At 33.8% G+C, this 14,677-nt stretch overlaps 1 protein-coding gene across 1 annotated transcript in view; it reads right to left on the reverse strand.

Moving 5' to 3' along the window:
• Positions 1–14,677, reverse strand: part of MEI4 (meiotic double-stranded break formation protein 4) — a 222,041-nt gene that overhangs the window by 83,171 nt on the left and 124,193 nt on the right. The window contains exon 4 of the mRNA XM_012471784.3: positions 954–1,085. Coding sequence (XP_012327207.2) covers positions 954–1,085 — 132 coding nt within the window. The remainder of the gene's footprint in view (positions 1–953; positions 1,086–14,677) is intronic.

Here is a 14,677-nt window from a genome sequence, read left to right on the forward strand (position 1 = left end):
TGAAAATAACTTTAAAAAAAATCTAACAGAGCTCTTAAGAGATTTTATCATTCAGTAGTCAGTTGAAAATTTGCTGACTAGATGATATACCATGTCAGACATCAAATTCAATTAGATTGCATAATAATTTTAGACTACGTCATTAGATGTCAGTACTTTGTTAAAAGCCATTTAAATTATATACATATACAATTTTTTATTAAAGTTCTTTCTCTTTACCAAGACATTTCTACCTATCTCTAATTTCCTTTAATTGTGCCTTTTGACTACAGAAATGAAAAGAATATTAAAGTAGCTATCAAATGGAATACATGTAATAAACCAATGTCAACATTAAAATATGAGAATGACTTATGTTGCTTCTATACATTTGTCACCAGTGATATAGAAGACTTTGCACAGATAAAAGGGCTTAGAGCAGTGGTCTTCAAGCTTGGCTGAATATTGAAATCATGAAGGTCTCTAACAATACCAATACCAGAATTCCAAATTCAGAGAACCCTATGTAATAGGATTGGCATATGACTTGGCAGCAGGTATTTAAAAGTTAGCCAGATGATTTTCATTAGCAATGAGGAATGAGAAATACTGGTTAGGGACTACTCTCCATTCAGAATCCTCTCCAGTTCACTTTTCTCTCACTTTGCTTTACAAACATGCTGCCTGCCTGGAGGGATTTAAACTTGTTAATCTAAGCACTCTTCTACAGTCACCCATGGCATCTTTGGCACATATATGCAAGTAAGGATTATAAAGTGGTTTTACTTTCAAAATCCTTTCTGAAAGTATCTTTCTGTAATTTTGGTAGGCAGTAATATTACACAAATATGTTAAACATAAAGTAGTAACTAAAATATCAGCCTGGCAAGAAGAGAGGAAAAAAGGGAAAAGAAAAGAAAAACCTGTATTTACATTAACTATAAATGAGAGCTACAGTTTCAAGTTATGTGTACCTGACTGATGGCTCCCAGATCCTCAGCAAAGCCATTAACTTCTGATAGAAGCAGAGATATAATAGATTTTCTCAACAAGCTGCAATTTCCCAGGGTTACCAGACTCTGAGAGACATAATGCTGCACCTGAAACTAAAGACAAAAATGAGTAAGTTTCTATATTCCATCAAGTAAAATCAAAATGTATTTTCTAAGACCTTACTACTGAGCTAAATGCTGTGAGGAGTATAAAAAGTATCATCATAATTCTCAAACAATATACATAAAATATAGGTCAGTCTCAAGCAAAATCATAAAATACCCAAATTATAATATTATAGGCCCTAAGATTTTCTATAGCAGTTAATATTTTGAAACGTGAAAAGGGGGCCAAAATGGAAGTTTTAGTTGAAGTAGCAAAAGATAATAGTTTAGGTAATAGGCTATGTACAGAATGAATAAAGGAGATGATAAACCAAGATACTTAAGCTCTTAGTTTTTAGACAGACAGACAGACAGACAGACAGACACAAACAAAAGGGTGAGAGGAGAAGGCTGAAGATGTCTTTGGGAAGAGCTGTTGGTCCTCGATGAGTCCCACCTCCACACTGGAGAGGGACAAGTGGAAGGAACTTCACTATTTGCCACAAGTCAAAAGAAAGGAGCTTCAGAGTGATGAGAAAAATGTGGAACACACTGAATTTTCATCTAAAGGCAACAAAATTACTTACCATTTAATAAATTTAAAAGAACAGTGGGAAACAATAAAGCACATTCCATAGTTATTAGGAGAAAGGCCATTTGATTATTAATCATATTAAGGTGTGTATAAATCATAGCTGGAGTTTTATTAAATCTATTCTTTAAGTAGCTGGGAGAAAGGAGCTCTAAGGAGGATGTCAAAACACAGAAACAGTCATATACTTTGTCATTGCTTTTTACAAGCTTAAAATCATACTGAGGAGACATTACTTTCAATTAGGAATAAATAATGCCATGTGAAACTAGGAAATGTCACATCTGTGTCCTTCAGGATGAACACTTACAGGTAGATATCTCTTAAATTGATATTTTAACAGTACACATTAATTCTGAAAGTTAACCAATGACAATACGAAAGTGAATGGATAATAGCAGCCCTCCTTAACCTTTTTGGCACCAGGGACCAGTTTTGTGGAAAAAAATTTTTCCACGAAAGGTGGTCAGGGTGGATCATTTTGACATGAAACTGTTCTACCTCAGATCATCAGGCATAAGATTCTTATAAGGAGTGTGCAACCTAGATCCCTCACAAGCACAGTTCACAATAGAGTTTGCACTCCTATGAGAATCTAACTCCACAACTGATCTGACAGGAGGTGAAGCTCAGGAGGTAGTGCTAGTTCCCCTGCTGCTCACTTCCTGCTGTGTGGCCTGGTGTCTGGGGACCCCTGGATAACAGAGTTGATTGAAATGTCTATTAAGTTAGTAAAAATGCTTACCATAGTGACAGGCACCTAGTAAGTGCTCAATAAATGAAATGTTACAATTTAGGATGACAGTATGAAAGCATTCATGACTAACATGAATTTAGTTCACCTTGAAAAGTTAAATACTGTAAATAAAATATATTTTTCTAGATTTAATACAATTCTATTGAAGAACATTGCTGAAAAGAGAATTTCATCATAAAGAGCTCTTCTGTAGTATAGCTATAAACTTTCTTCCCAACATGACAAGTCCATACAAAGACTATAAAACCATTAATGTGGTTTAAAATTATATGAATATTATTATCAAAATAATCTCTATTCTTCCTTACATTTTAATTGAGACTTGTCCTTTTGTAAATACAGTGGAATTTTTTTGAAAGACTGACATGGAAATTAAGACTGACAACAGTATTATATGTGAAGCTACTGTGGTCCAAACCACGGGAGGACACACTCAACACACATGATAGTCTTTTTCTATCACATCTTCCTGTATTTCAGAAGCTGGAGAACTAGAAGTAATTCTTCTCAGATTCCTCTGCAGTTAGTTAGGATTTTAAATGTGAGTTCTGTCAATCAAAAGTACTCATTTGAGACACTGATTTAGAAATGTGTTACCAAGGAAAAGAAGTAGGTACAGGGCATGAATTTTGTTGGTACAGATAGCAGCTGAGGTGTCACAGTTCTGGTTCATCCAACAGCTGGTTCAGAGCTACCTAATTACTCAGGTTCCTCTAATCACAGTAGAAGTAGCAGCTACTTTGGTTGCCCAGGGATTTAGAGAGTTATTCCTATAAATTTAGCATTCCTAAATATATTTTAACCTAAATGTTTACCTACAGGACTGACAAAGCTCAGTGCCACATTAGTCTTGAAATATGAATGGGTAGAAATTCTTATAACTTTCCTAATTAATTTTTCTATATTAACTGTGCAGGAGATAGGAGGAACTTGGAGAAGAGCCATGAATTATTGTAAAGTTAATTAGGTAGTGTTTCCAGTTACACAGTGCTGTTGTTCCAGAAGTAGTTACTTTCCTGGAAGGATCAACACTGCCCTTAACACTTGTTAGGTAGAGCCCTGGAATTCTTCAGAAGTTTATGGGTCTAACGCATGTTGGAATACTCCCTCTAAAGTGAAAAATCAGTTGCTTTAGTATGTATTTACTATCACTAAGAAAAAAGATACAATGTTTGATAAGCCTTTGTGAATACTGGAGACAACATATTACCATTTGGCTTAGTATTTGGAAGCATATTTCAAGTAAATCACAAGGCTGTACACCTTAAGAAGAGGCCAGAATAGTATATAAAGATCTCCAGCTGGTCTAAGTTGGGAAACAAAAAGCTCTGTCCTTTAGATCTCATGATCAGTAAGATCCAATGTACTTGGAGTTGGTCAGAATATCAAATGGAGTCTGTGGCCTATTCTAATTAGAAAATCACAAAGGAGGGACTCTGGGTTTAGAACAAAGTCGTACCTTTCTTGTCAAGTAAAATTATTCTCTATAGAAAATAAAAATTTACATATGTCATTTAGCCCTGCCATAAACTGAATGCCTGCCTGATAGCGGAATACCAACTAAGTGTATACCCAGAGCTACTCATTTGAATGAGGCATTACATAAAGCCAAAAATGCACAACAATACTCCATTAAGTAGCCATAGCATAAACAAAACTGATATCAAGTTAAAACTAAAAGCAGAAGTGAATGTTGTTTGATCTCTCAGTACTTATAGTTCCAACTGGGAGACTTCCTCTTATAAGGATGAGGTAGTGTTCAATAGTAGAGAATTTATGTTCTAAACCAGAGGCCAATATATGAGGCTCTTTCTCCCATGAGTTTCAGGGTGGATGAATAAACTGCATGCACAGAGTATAGATTGTAACTGAAGACACTCCTCTAACAGCATACCACAACACTTCACCCTACTATGATGTTTTTTAAATAATTTGAACAAAAGCTTAAAAATTAAATTTTAGATTATGCAATAGCAGGAGAGACAGACACTGTGAGTAGCACATCAAGATGATTCAAATAAACTCTCTAAGCTATAATGATGAGTCGCAAATAAGTAAAATGCAATAGAGACATATATGTTTTGTCTATTCAAATTCCTGTAACCTATTAAAAGAATCAGAATTACAGATACTTAAAATATTTGCTACCTGCTAAGCACGTATCCAGATTTAAGCTAAAGATAATTAATATCCAGAAGAATCCAAAAGCCTCAAGAAGGGACCAATGGGCACCTTCATAAAGGTTCTTGTATTTTCTAAGAAAATGTCTCCTGTGGAGCTTGGAGATGGGGCAGGCAGTGATTTCTGTTAGACTTTGTAATTTGGGAAATGACTTGTTCACACCAATGTGATTCTGTTTGAGAATCTGGAGAGCTCTGAGGCCCTCCCTAACAATCTTTATTAAGAACCACCTGCCAGTATGTAAAGCGATTTGTGCCTATTTATGACCAACTTCTCAAAGGCAACCACTTAATAAACAAAATTTCACTTCCTTATCATTGGGGAGTGTATGACATTTGAATAGAAGTCAAAAGTAATAATAAGGCATGATATTTTATGAGGTCAAAAGAATGTGGAGGCTGCAGAAACTATATGCCTTCTGATTGTATAAAATCCAGTTTTATTCTTGAGTCATTTACATTTGTTTAAAGATGTATATACATTGCTAACATCAGATACATCAAATTACAAGAAAATAAAAAAGATGAGTGCCATAAGCTCACAAGTGAATTCTGTAAAATAAAATTTAAACAAAAAAGTTGAGATCAAAGGTACATGATTATCACTGAACAAGTGGCAGAGATTGGTTATATGGAAAGACTGTCTAGAGATGCATGTTAAAATGAGGAACAATTCTTTTCTATGACATCTATTCATATAGCTCTACTAATGAAGGAAATAAAGTTAAACCAACTAAGAATGCCCATCAATGATAGATTGGAAAAGAAAATGTAGCACATATAGACCATGGAATACTATGCAGCCATAAAAAAGGATGAGTTCATGTCCTTTGCAAGGACAGGGATGAAGCCAGAAACTATCATTCTCAGCAAACTGACACAAGAACAAAAAACCAAACACTGCATGCTCTCACTCATAAGTGGGTATTGAACAATGAGAACACATGGACACAGGGAGGGGAATACACACACAGGAGCCTGTTGGGAAGTGGGGGGCTAGGGGAGGGATAGCAGGGAGTGGGGGGATGGGGGAGGGATAACATTAGGAGAAATATCTAATGTAGATGACGGGGAGATGGATGCAGCAAACCACCATGGCATGAGTATATTTATGTAACAATCCTGCATGATCTGCACATGTATCCCAGAACTTAAAATATAATAAAAAAAAGGTTTCTTATATATAACATAAAAAATACATAGTTTAGAGTAAAAGTTTCTGCTATAATTATTTACATAAAATGATGTTCAAAATAATTAGATGTGTTAAAATTCTCGATAAGAGAAGAAGTTATTCATGAAAATGTCGTAATTCTAAAGAATAGGACAAAACAAAATTAAAGCTATAATAGTTATGTATTCATTCCTTCGATAAATATTGAATACTGAATGTAATTAATCTATGTTCCGGTGATTCAGCTAGTCCCTATTATCACTTAGAATTCAATAAAAAATAGTATTATTTTTGCTTCAGTAATTACTTCTGCTTATGTTGTACAAGATACTTTAAAAAGCTGTAAAAATGCAATCCAGCTTATCATGATCTGAAAGGATACTTTTCAAAAAGTTAAAAATATTTACTCTCACACAAATTTAGAATTAACACATGTCAATGATATATTTATAGCATCAATGAGGGTAAAGAACATTTGAGGAACTGAATATAGAATTTGAAAAAAAAAAGCAATTAGACCATTACGTTAGATACAAAACTACTTAATATCTTACATGATAAACGCTTACCATAACTCAGGACTTCTTTTCTACTGTATAAGAATCATTTACATCTATATTATAGAGGGATCTACAGAATAACATGAAACTTCAGAATCAGGGCCCTGCCAAAGTACATTCCCCTAAAAACTTAAATAATAAATTAGGTCGTCCTGTTAGATGAAGCCCCAGTATGTCACTGACAGGACAATCAACAAACTTTTGCCTTATTTCCAGAATTTCTGATAGTATATCTTAACATCAGATAAATCAGTACATTTTAATGTCTTGCAGAATTCTTAAGAAACAGGTCCTCAATGGTGAAAAGAAAAAGAAAAATGTGAAGAGATATAACATGAAATCAGACAAAAAACTTTCAGAAAACGAATAAGCTGGGGTTGCCCTGCTGACAAAAGGCACCACCAGCACAAAAATTTCAACTAAGACTTTGGCCTTTATTATGTAGAAGAGAGACTAACATGTCTAAGATTAAGCCTAAAGGACTATAGTCTTAGTGAAATGTGGCCTGGTAAAGATCTAATGTGTCAGCACAAATAACCCCCAATAATTAATAATAATAATCATACCCATAAGTAGCACTATTAATCATCGCCTATAACAATCTGCAAATCCAGCCATGTCTACGTTGGGTCTGCAACAAGGAAACCTCATGCTGAGAGATGAAGCTAATTTTTTTTTTCTGGCAACTGCAAGATGCAAATACAAAACCACTCTTGAGGAACACACTCTCAATTCAGGTTTTCAGAATTCTGATAGAATAAAATCAAATATTGGTTAATAATGAAAGTTAAGTAAGTAAACTGGAAATCTGTTAAATAATAAGGAAAAATAAAAAATTGGACTTCTAAAGACTTCGGACATTAATTAGACTTATCTGATATGGAATACAGAATAACTATAAGGAATGACAAGAACTCTTTGATAAAAATAAAAATACCAAAATAAGAAATATAAACATTAAAGTTTAAAACTCAGTGAATAAAATAACAAACAAATTAATTACAAGTAAAGAGAAAGGCAATAAACTGGAAAATACATAGAGAAATCATCCATAATACAGGAAAGAGAAAGCATGTGCATGTAACATATGAGTAGAGGTTAAGAGACATAGAGAATAGAATAAGAAGGTGCAATATCTTTAAATAGAGTTCAAAAAAAGAAAAGCAAAAAACTAAGAGACTACTGGAGAAGAAACAATACAGCAAAAAATAAAGGAAGAAAGGTTTTCAGGCCTAAGAAACAACAAGAATTCGAATTCCCAGAGGAAAGAGCACAATGAATACTAACATTAGACTGACAACATAATTACCAATAGCAACAATAGAAGCCATACATCTTTGATTCAGTATCTTCAAGTTACTGTGACAAAATATGTATTAACTTATAATTGTATACCACTATCCTTTAAGAACAGAGAGAAATTAAGGTATTTTCAATGTATAAATATGAGTCACTTTAACATTGATAGAACAGTATACAGGGACTTAAAAAAGAAAACCAGTCCCAGGAGTCTCTTTGTGTCTGATATTCTGAAAAGGTCTGTTTCCCTTTTCTTATGTCTATTTGTTTTAAAGTTTTAAAATATCTACATTTATATTTTATTTTGGCCTCTATCAAAACATCTCATATTCTGATACTGACACTGCCAAGTATACAGTGAGAAAAGGAAAACCATTCAGAAAACAAAAAAATATTTATGCCCTCAGAGAGCTTGTAATAAAAAGCAAACTCACACTTAATCAGCACATGAAAAAAATAAATGAAGAAAAGAATGAAAAGCAGGTACATGTAAAAGTTAGATATTGTAAAAGCTAAAAGTTATTGAAGAAGAAAATAGAAATAGATCAGATTCAGTCCTCAAAGCTGCTCTAAGTAAAGGACTCTTCCTTAGAACCAACAAAAGATCAGATAGAGGATATGGAAGTAATTATTCAGGTTCCAAATAAAACCAACATACTAAATCCAACAAGATATCTATCTAGGCGATATTAAATCACAAATAAAAACAAAGCCTTTATTGCTTCCTAAACAATTAGCTGTTAAGTTTCTTTAATAGAGGAAAGGTATCCACCAAATTCAAGTCCTAAAGTATTTTCTACATCATAGATTAACGTTTTCCTTGGGGAAGGGGAATGACAGAGTGAAGAAAACTTTGGGTGAAAAGAAAGAGCTTAGGGTATCACTTAGGAATGTTAGTTATAACATCCTCATCAGATTAAAATAAATTGGGTTATTTTTTTAAATCCTAGGAATATTCCCCTAAAGTAATACGAATTATCATTAGGTTTCTGGTCTGATAATGATTTCTCTAAGTTTTGAGCAGTAAAATGAATAAAACAAAACATTACCTCTATAAAAATGTTAAACTAGTACCACAAATAATAACTAAAGTGAAAAAAATCATTCAGAAAACAGTCCATAAAGTAGGACAAAAAAGAGTCAATAGTGCTAGTCAAAAAATATTATAATCAGTTAAAACAATGAAGAGTGCAAAATAGCTTAATAGCAAAACATATGAATAGGTAATTGATACAGAAATTGTAAATACCTATATAAAAGTTCTATATCCCCAAATAACCAAATTAAAATTAAGATGTCACTTTATGCTTATTAAGCATAATACAGAAATAGTATAAAAGAATAAAAGTACTATATGTCTACATTTAAATTTTATTTTCTTATAAAAGCTAAATTATAAAGCAACACAGTGAGACCCTGTCTCCACAAAACATACAAATACAAATAAAATAGCTGGGTGTGGTGGTATACACCTGTGGTCCCAGTTACTTGGTGACTGAGGCTGGAAGATTGTTTGAGCCCATGAGCTATGATTGTGCCAATGCGCACTGACCTACGTGACAGAGAAAGACCCTGTCACTATTTAAAAAAAAAAAAAAAAAAAAAAAAAACTAAATATCCAGCAATGTAACAATGTAGGAATAGGTAAAATTAGGTTAAATCTACTCAATATATACCACAAATCACAACATTAAAGTTATGTAATGACACAGAATACTTACAGTACAATACATAGTAAAAAAAAATGTGAAAAATAATGGTTTAAGGAAAGCAAGTGGTGGTTTTAAAATAGGTTTAAAATTTTATGTATATTTAAAAAGACCAGGAAAGGAAAATTTTAAAGATTTCAGAGAAGCAAGATGTGAAAATTAATTCAATTTAATTTTAGACTTCTACTGGTGTTGATGTTTCTGTTTGAAAAAAAAAACTGTAGAAAATGTAAATTTAAGAAATCAATTAAACTGATATAAATATTATACATCATTAAACTTCTAATGGGACACACTTTTTTTAACCTTATAAAAAGATAAGCAAAATAAGGCTTCTATTTTGAAAATTCTCTAATACTTTTCAGATATAATCTAAAAGAAAATTAGACATAAAATAATTTTCCAGAGATGTTCATTTTAAACACGGATTGTCAAATAAAAACTCACAGTAATTACCAAAATAGGTTATGCAGCAATGTAAATTTTTCAGACTAATAGTGTAGATGATAACAACAACAAAAACTGCAGAAGGCCAGGCGTGGTGGCTCACGCCTGTAATCCCAGCACTTTGGGAAACCGAGGTGGGTGAATCACAAAGTCAGGAGATCAAGACTATCCTGGCCAACATGGTGAAACCCCATCTACTAAAATACAAAAAATTAGCTGGGCGTGGTGGCACACGCCTATAGTCCCAGCTACTTGGGAGGCTGAGGCACGGGAATTGCTTGAACTGGGGAGGTGGAGGTTGTAGTGAGCTGAGGTCGGACCACTGCACTCCAGCCTAGAGACAGAGCAAGACTCCGTCTCAAAAAAAAAAAAAAAAAGAAAGAAAGAAAAAGAAAAACAGCAGAAAACACAAAACTAGCTCTAATTTAACACCACACTGAAAAATTGTTCAATGACTTGTTTTATAGATTCTAATTGGTAGGTTTGCACACACTGGCTAAAATCTCTGCAGCACGTGAGCAATGCAGCTCAAGTTGCTGCCAAAAAAACAAACAAGGGACAGTGAGCAGAAAGAAGATATTGCTTGAGTGAGTGACACAGAACTACGAGATGTTGGATTTAAAATATGGGAGACTACAGGAAATATGAGATCTCATGTCACCTAACATCTGGGCCCTAAAAGCCACTTTGATTTCATTATTCAGTCCTATTGAGGAAAGAAAAAAAAAGAGGATAGAAAAGTAAAATAAACACTAGAACAAGATTTTTTCAATGACATTGTATTAAAAAAGTGTAACAGCACTTTGTAACCCATAAATATATGCAATTATAAATTTTAATATATAGTAAAAATAAAAAATGAGAGGATTAGAGAAATAATATAAAGTCTAAAAGGCTAAATTAATTATTACTTTGTGGCATATGGCAAACTTCATTTGAGATGGCACAGATTTTTTTCTTTTTTGAAAGATGCTGAAGGTAGGTTGTATTTTTTTTTATTGTATCACAGATTTATGGAAAATGAAAAGGGCATGAAGTTCAGAGACAACCCAACTAATAATCAATGATAATCAGAACTCAGGTCAGCAGAAATGTAAACATAAAGATCTCCCTATGACTCTGCATCAGGCAACAAAGGTCACCGTGGATACTACAGAGGAAATCCAGATGATCCTGAACTCAAGGATGCTCTTGCCACTCTGGAAACTTTACCACCTCTATCCTCACAGAATCGTTCATGCTTGTGAAAGAGCAAGCATGCATAGTACTGTGAAGAACAAGTTCTACTAATTTTCTGCTTTCCAGGGGCTTGTCTGAACCTAACCTATAAAGCAGATAAAAAACGCTGCCCTTAATACCTATTATATATTCTCTTTTACAGTAACTCGGAGATACCAAAAATAACGTATGTATAAGAAAAATAGAATAGAGCTGCAGGTAAAATGCTGACAAACAGTGAATATTTAGGAACTAAAAACAAACACACACACACAAAATAGTGTCATTCAACAATGAATGCAGGATGAATTACAGCTTCATTAAATAATATGACTAGATCTTAACAGATACATGTCTTAACAGATACAACATTGAGCAAAGCACTGGAAGTTACTAAAGAATATTTATGCTATAATTCAATTTACAAAAAGTTCAAAAGTATAGAAAGCTGAATTATGTTCTTTAGAAACACAAACATAGATAATGTTACCACTTTTAAAAAGTAGTAGTAACATACAAGTCAGGCATTCAGTATGTTCAACAATGGGTTTTCCAGTAAGAAGATACTGCTTTAGCTAAATAAAAACAGAAATCCTGTTGAGTAGTAAAATCAAGTAGGAAATGATATGGGAAAGACATGTATAGGAAAAATTTGAAGTTTAGGGGCACATTCTTTTGGATGTTTCTAACAAATTTTGTCCAGGGTCTGAACCTAGAATTTTAGTAGACAAAGTGTAGTTTCACTTAGACATTCCATTGCTCCTAGCACGCACCATGGATAAAGGCAGCAATTAGGAATTTGTTTAAGGCTAAATGAAGGTTTGTCTATTTCCAAGTGTCCACCTATCTTTTAATCAGCACTCCCTGTTTATGTTACCTTGTCCTTCTACAAATGAAAAAAAGCAAAAGAAAAAATAATAGTGAGTATAGGAAGGACTGTTTGCTTGTCTAAAGTGTCAATAAACTTCTTTTACGTAACTAGCATGCAGCAAAGTCAGTTGAGTTTAGTCAGGGACTTCCACGATGCACAAAGATAAACCAGCAGAAGAATGGACTGGGGAGGCTGTGCCAAGAGGGTGGTACGGAAATGCCTAGGGATGAGTTCCTCTAATTCCTAGGGCTTCATTGCATTTTGTTTTATCTCATTTAGCTTTCACTTTCCTTTGTCTGTGGGTTGATTACCATTGAACTGAGGCAGATTTATTGTCCACTGGAGGCCAAAACTAATTTCTGAACATGTCTTCACTATGCAGAGCACTGGTATAGAGACCTTTAGGACATCTCCATAATACCTTTAATGTCACTTTGTTGAGCACTAGAAGTATGGAGCTAATATTTTATGACTAAGATATTTTTATTAACAAAAATGATTACTGCTTATTTTCTTACTGACATCAGAAACTAAACAATTCTTTTTTGATAATCATAAAAAGTTTATTTTTCCTTAGATTTTTACATATTCTAGAGCAACAACTGATCACTTATGCATTCTCATTGTTAACATTTCTGTAAGCAATCTCGTCCTTATCTCAGTTGCTTCAGTTTGATTTTTTCCTTTTTAGCCATGAATGTCAGTATGTGTTGTTATGCCCCCTTCTACAGCCACGTAGCTATAAAAACTGTATAACTTCAACACAACCTAAGCAGCTGAATTAACCTAAAACACTATCTTGCTTTTTCATTGATCCTCATTTGAATGCATCTTTTAAATTATTATCAGTAGTATATAAAGTATAATTGGCAACTTTTGAGTTTAAAATGTACTTTTTTATTTTACCGATATCACCTCCAATACAATCCAATTTGATTCGGTTCTGAGTAACACTAAGTCAAAGCTTCAGAACAAATAGCTGTCAAAGATGGATTGCCAATGTAAATAGTACTTGAGTTCAAGTAAACCTTTTAAAAAATACTCCCTAAATGATTCTTTGAGCTGTAAAGTTACTATAATTGTGAATACCACTATTTAGAATAACCCATTGCTTAATATCGAATTCCACCTTGTCCTGATGAAATCCTTGCCATTATCTGAATGTTTTTTGTCTTATGGATTACATTCTATGTTTGCTTAGCCCTTCAGGCTGTATTTCACGCCATATCCTTTTTTCAAATAAACACAAAGACTCTACTTGTTACCTGGCTACAGACTACAGAAGATAAAAAATACATATTAATTCTGTTATTCAATGTGAACTCCCAGGCACCATTAAAATACTGTGCACTATTATAGGAATACAAAAGAATGTAACAGTAATTATGTTTTGGGGAATATTTTAATTCATTAGAATATAACTTTGTTGAAAAAAGATAAAATTGAAAATTTTGTGGCAGAGACTGCCTGCCTCCTTACCAGCAGATCCCTTTCCCTTCCCTCCAAGCCCATTTGCCAGCTTCCCTTGCACTTGGAGAAGGCATGTGACTGGGTTCTGGGCAATGGACAAAGGCCAGGACTGGAAGCACACCACTTCCAGTCCTGGCCCATTAAACACCCCCACGCGATTCTTCAGATCTGATCTCCACCTGTCTTTCAGCTGGATGCAGAAAATCCAGCAGAGAATTCCAAGGATTTAGGGAATTGTGAAGCAACTGCAAGAAAAAAGCCAGGATTCCTGAAGCAGCACTTGCAAAGCTTCTCAAAAACACCTGCTTAGAATGTATGTAGAAGGAATAACCTTGCACTGCACTAAACCACTGAGATTTGGGGATTGATTACTACAGCAGTCAACCTACCCTGACTAATGTGAATCAGATATATATTTTCCCTATCTGTTGGGAAAACTATCACCAAATTTCCATTCCTATTTTTATTGTTTTAACTTGCTAACGTTTGCATTCTAATTTCATTTTTCTCAGCTTTATTAAGGTATAATTGACAAATGGAAATTATATAGCGACCATTAATTGATTAAGTTCTGAACTCAGTCTTCTTAGTTTTTTATATGCTACCATTTAAAATACAGATTACAACCCAAGTAAACACCAGGAATCCTGCATGTGCTCAAATATCTAATTGCTGACAATAATCTGCATCACATTGAAAGGCTGAGGTGCCCTACCTTTATCTTTCAAAACTTTATCAGTGTTTGGACTCGCAGTAGCTTTTGCCATAAAGCCAGTATCTGAGCACACAAAACCAAAACAGACATTAATCTATAAAACGCTTTTAGACTTGCATACATGTCCCAGAACAATGTACAAGATTTGTAGTCAACTACTAGTACTTATAAGTAAATTTTAGCAAAAACTAACTAAATAGAAGTTTTTGGTAAAAACTCTGTTTTCTAAAAAGAACATAAAGAAACACATTAACCTACTTCACTGCTCTAAATAAGAGTTCAACTGAGAGGATAAATGAGAAAATAAGAGGACTGCCAGTCACTGCTGCTGAAATCCCTTTATTCTCTAAATACATCTATAGTAGGGAAGATTCTAAGCCTGAGTCTCTCTCAATTTCCAAAGAATTAACCTATGTTAAACAATATACTCTAATCCATTCCACAAACTTCCCTTAATAATCTTGGCATACAATTGTGGTGCTTTAAAAATTATGGCCTCCAGATTCTCTGGCATTTCTCCCATCGAAAGGTAGAGTCTCTGTGCCCTTTCCTCTTGAAACTGGGTGTGTTGTAACTGGTTAACCATCAGTGCACAGTGGGAGTGATGCT

This window comes from Aotus nancymaae, unplaced genomic scaffold (genome assembly GCF_030222135.1).
Source record: "Aotus nancymaae isolate 86718 unplaced genomic scaffold, 86718_ANA_hifiasm-v0.15.2.pri h1tg000040l, whole genome shotgun sequence".
Taxonomy (NCBI): Eukaryota; Metazoa; Chordata; class Mammalia; order Primates; family Aotidae; genus Aotus; species Aotus nancymaae.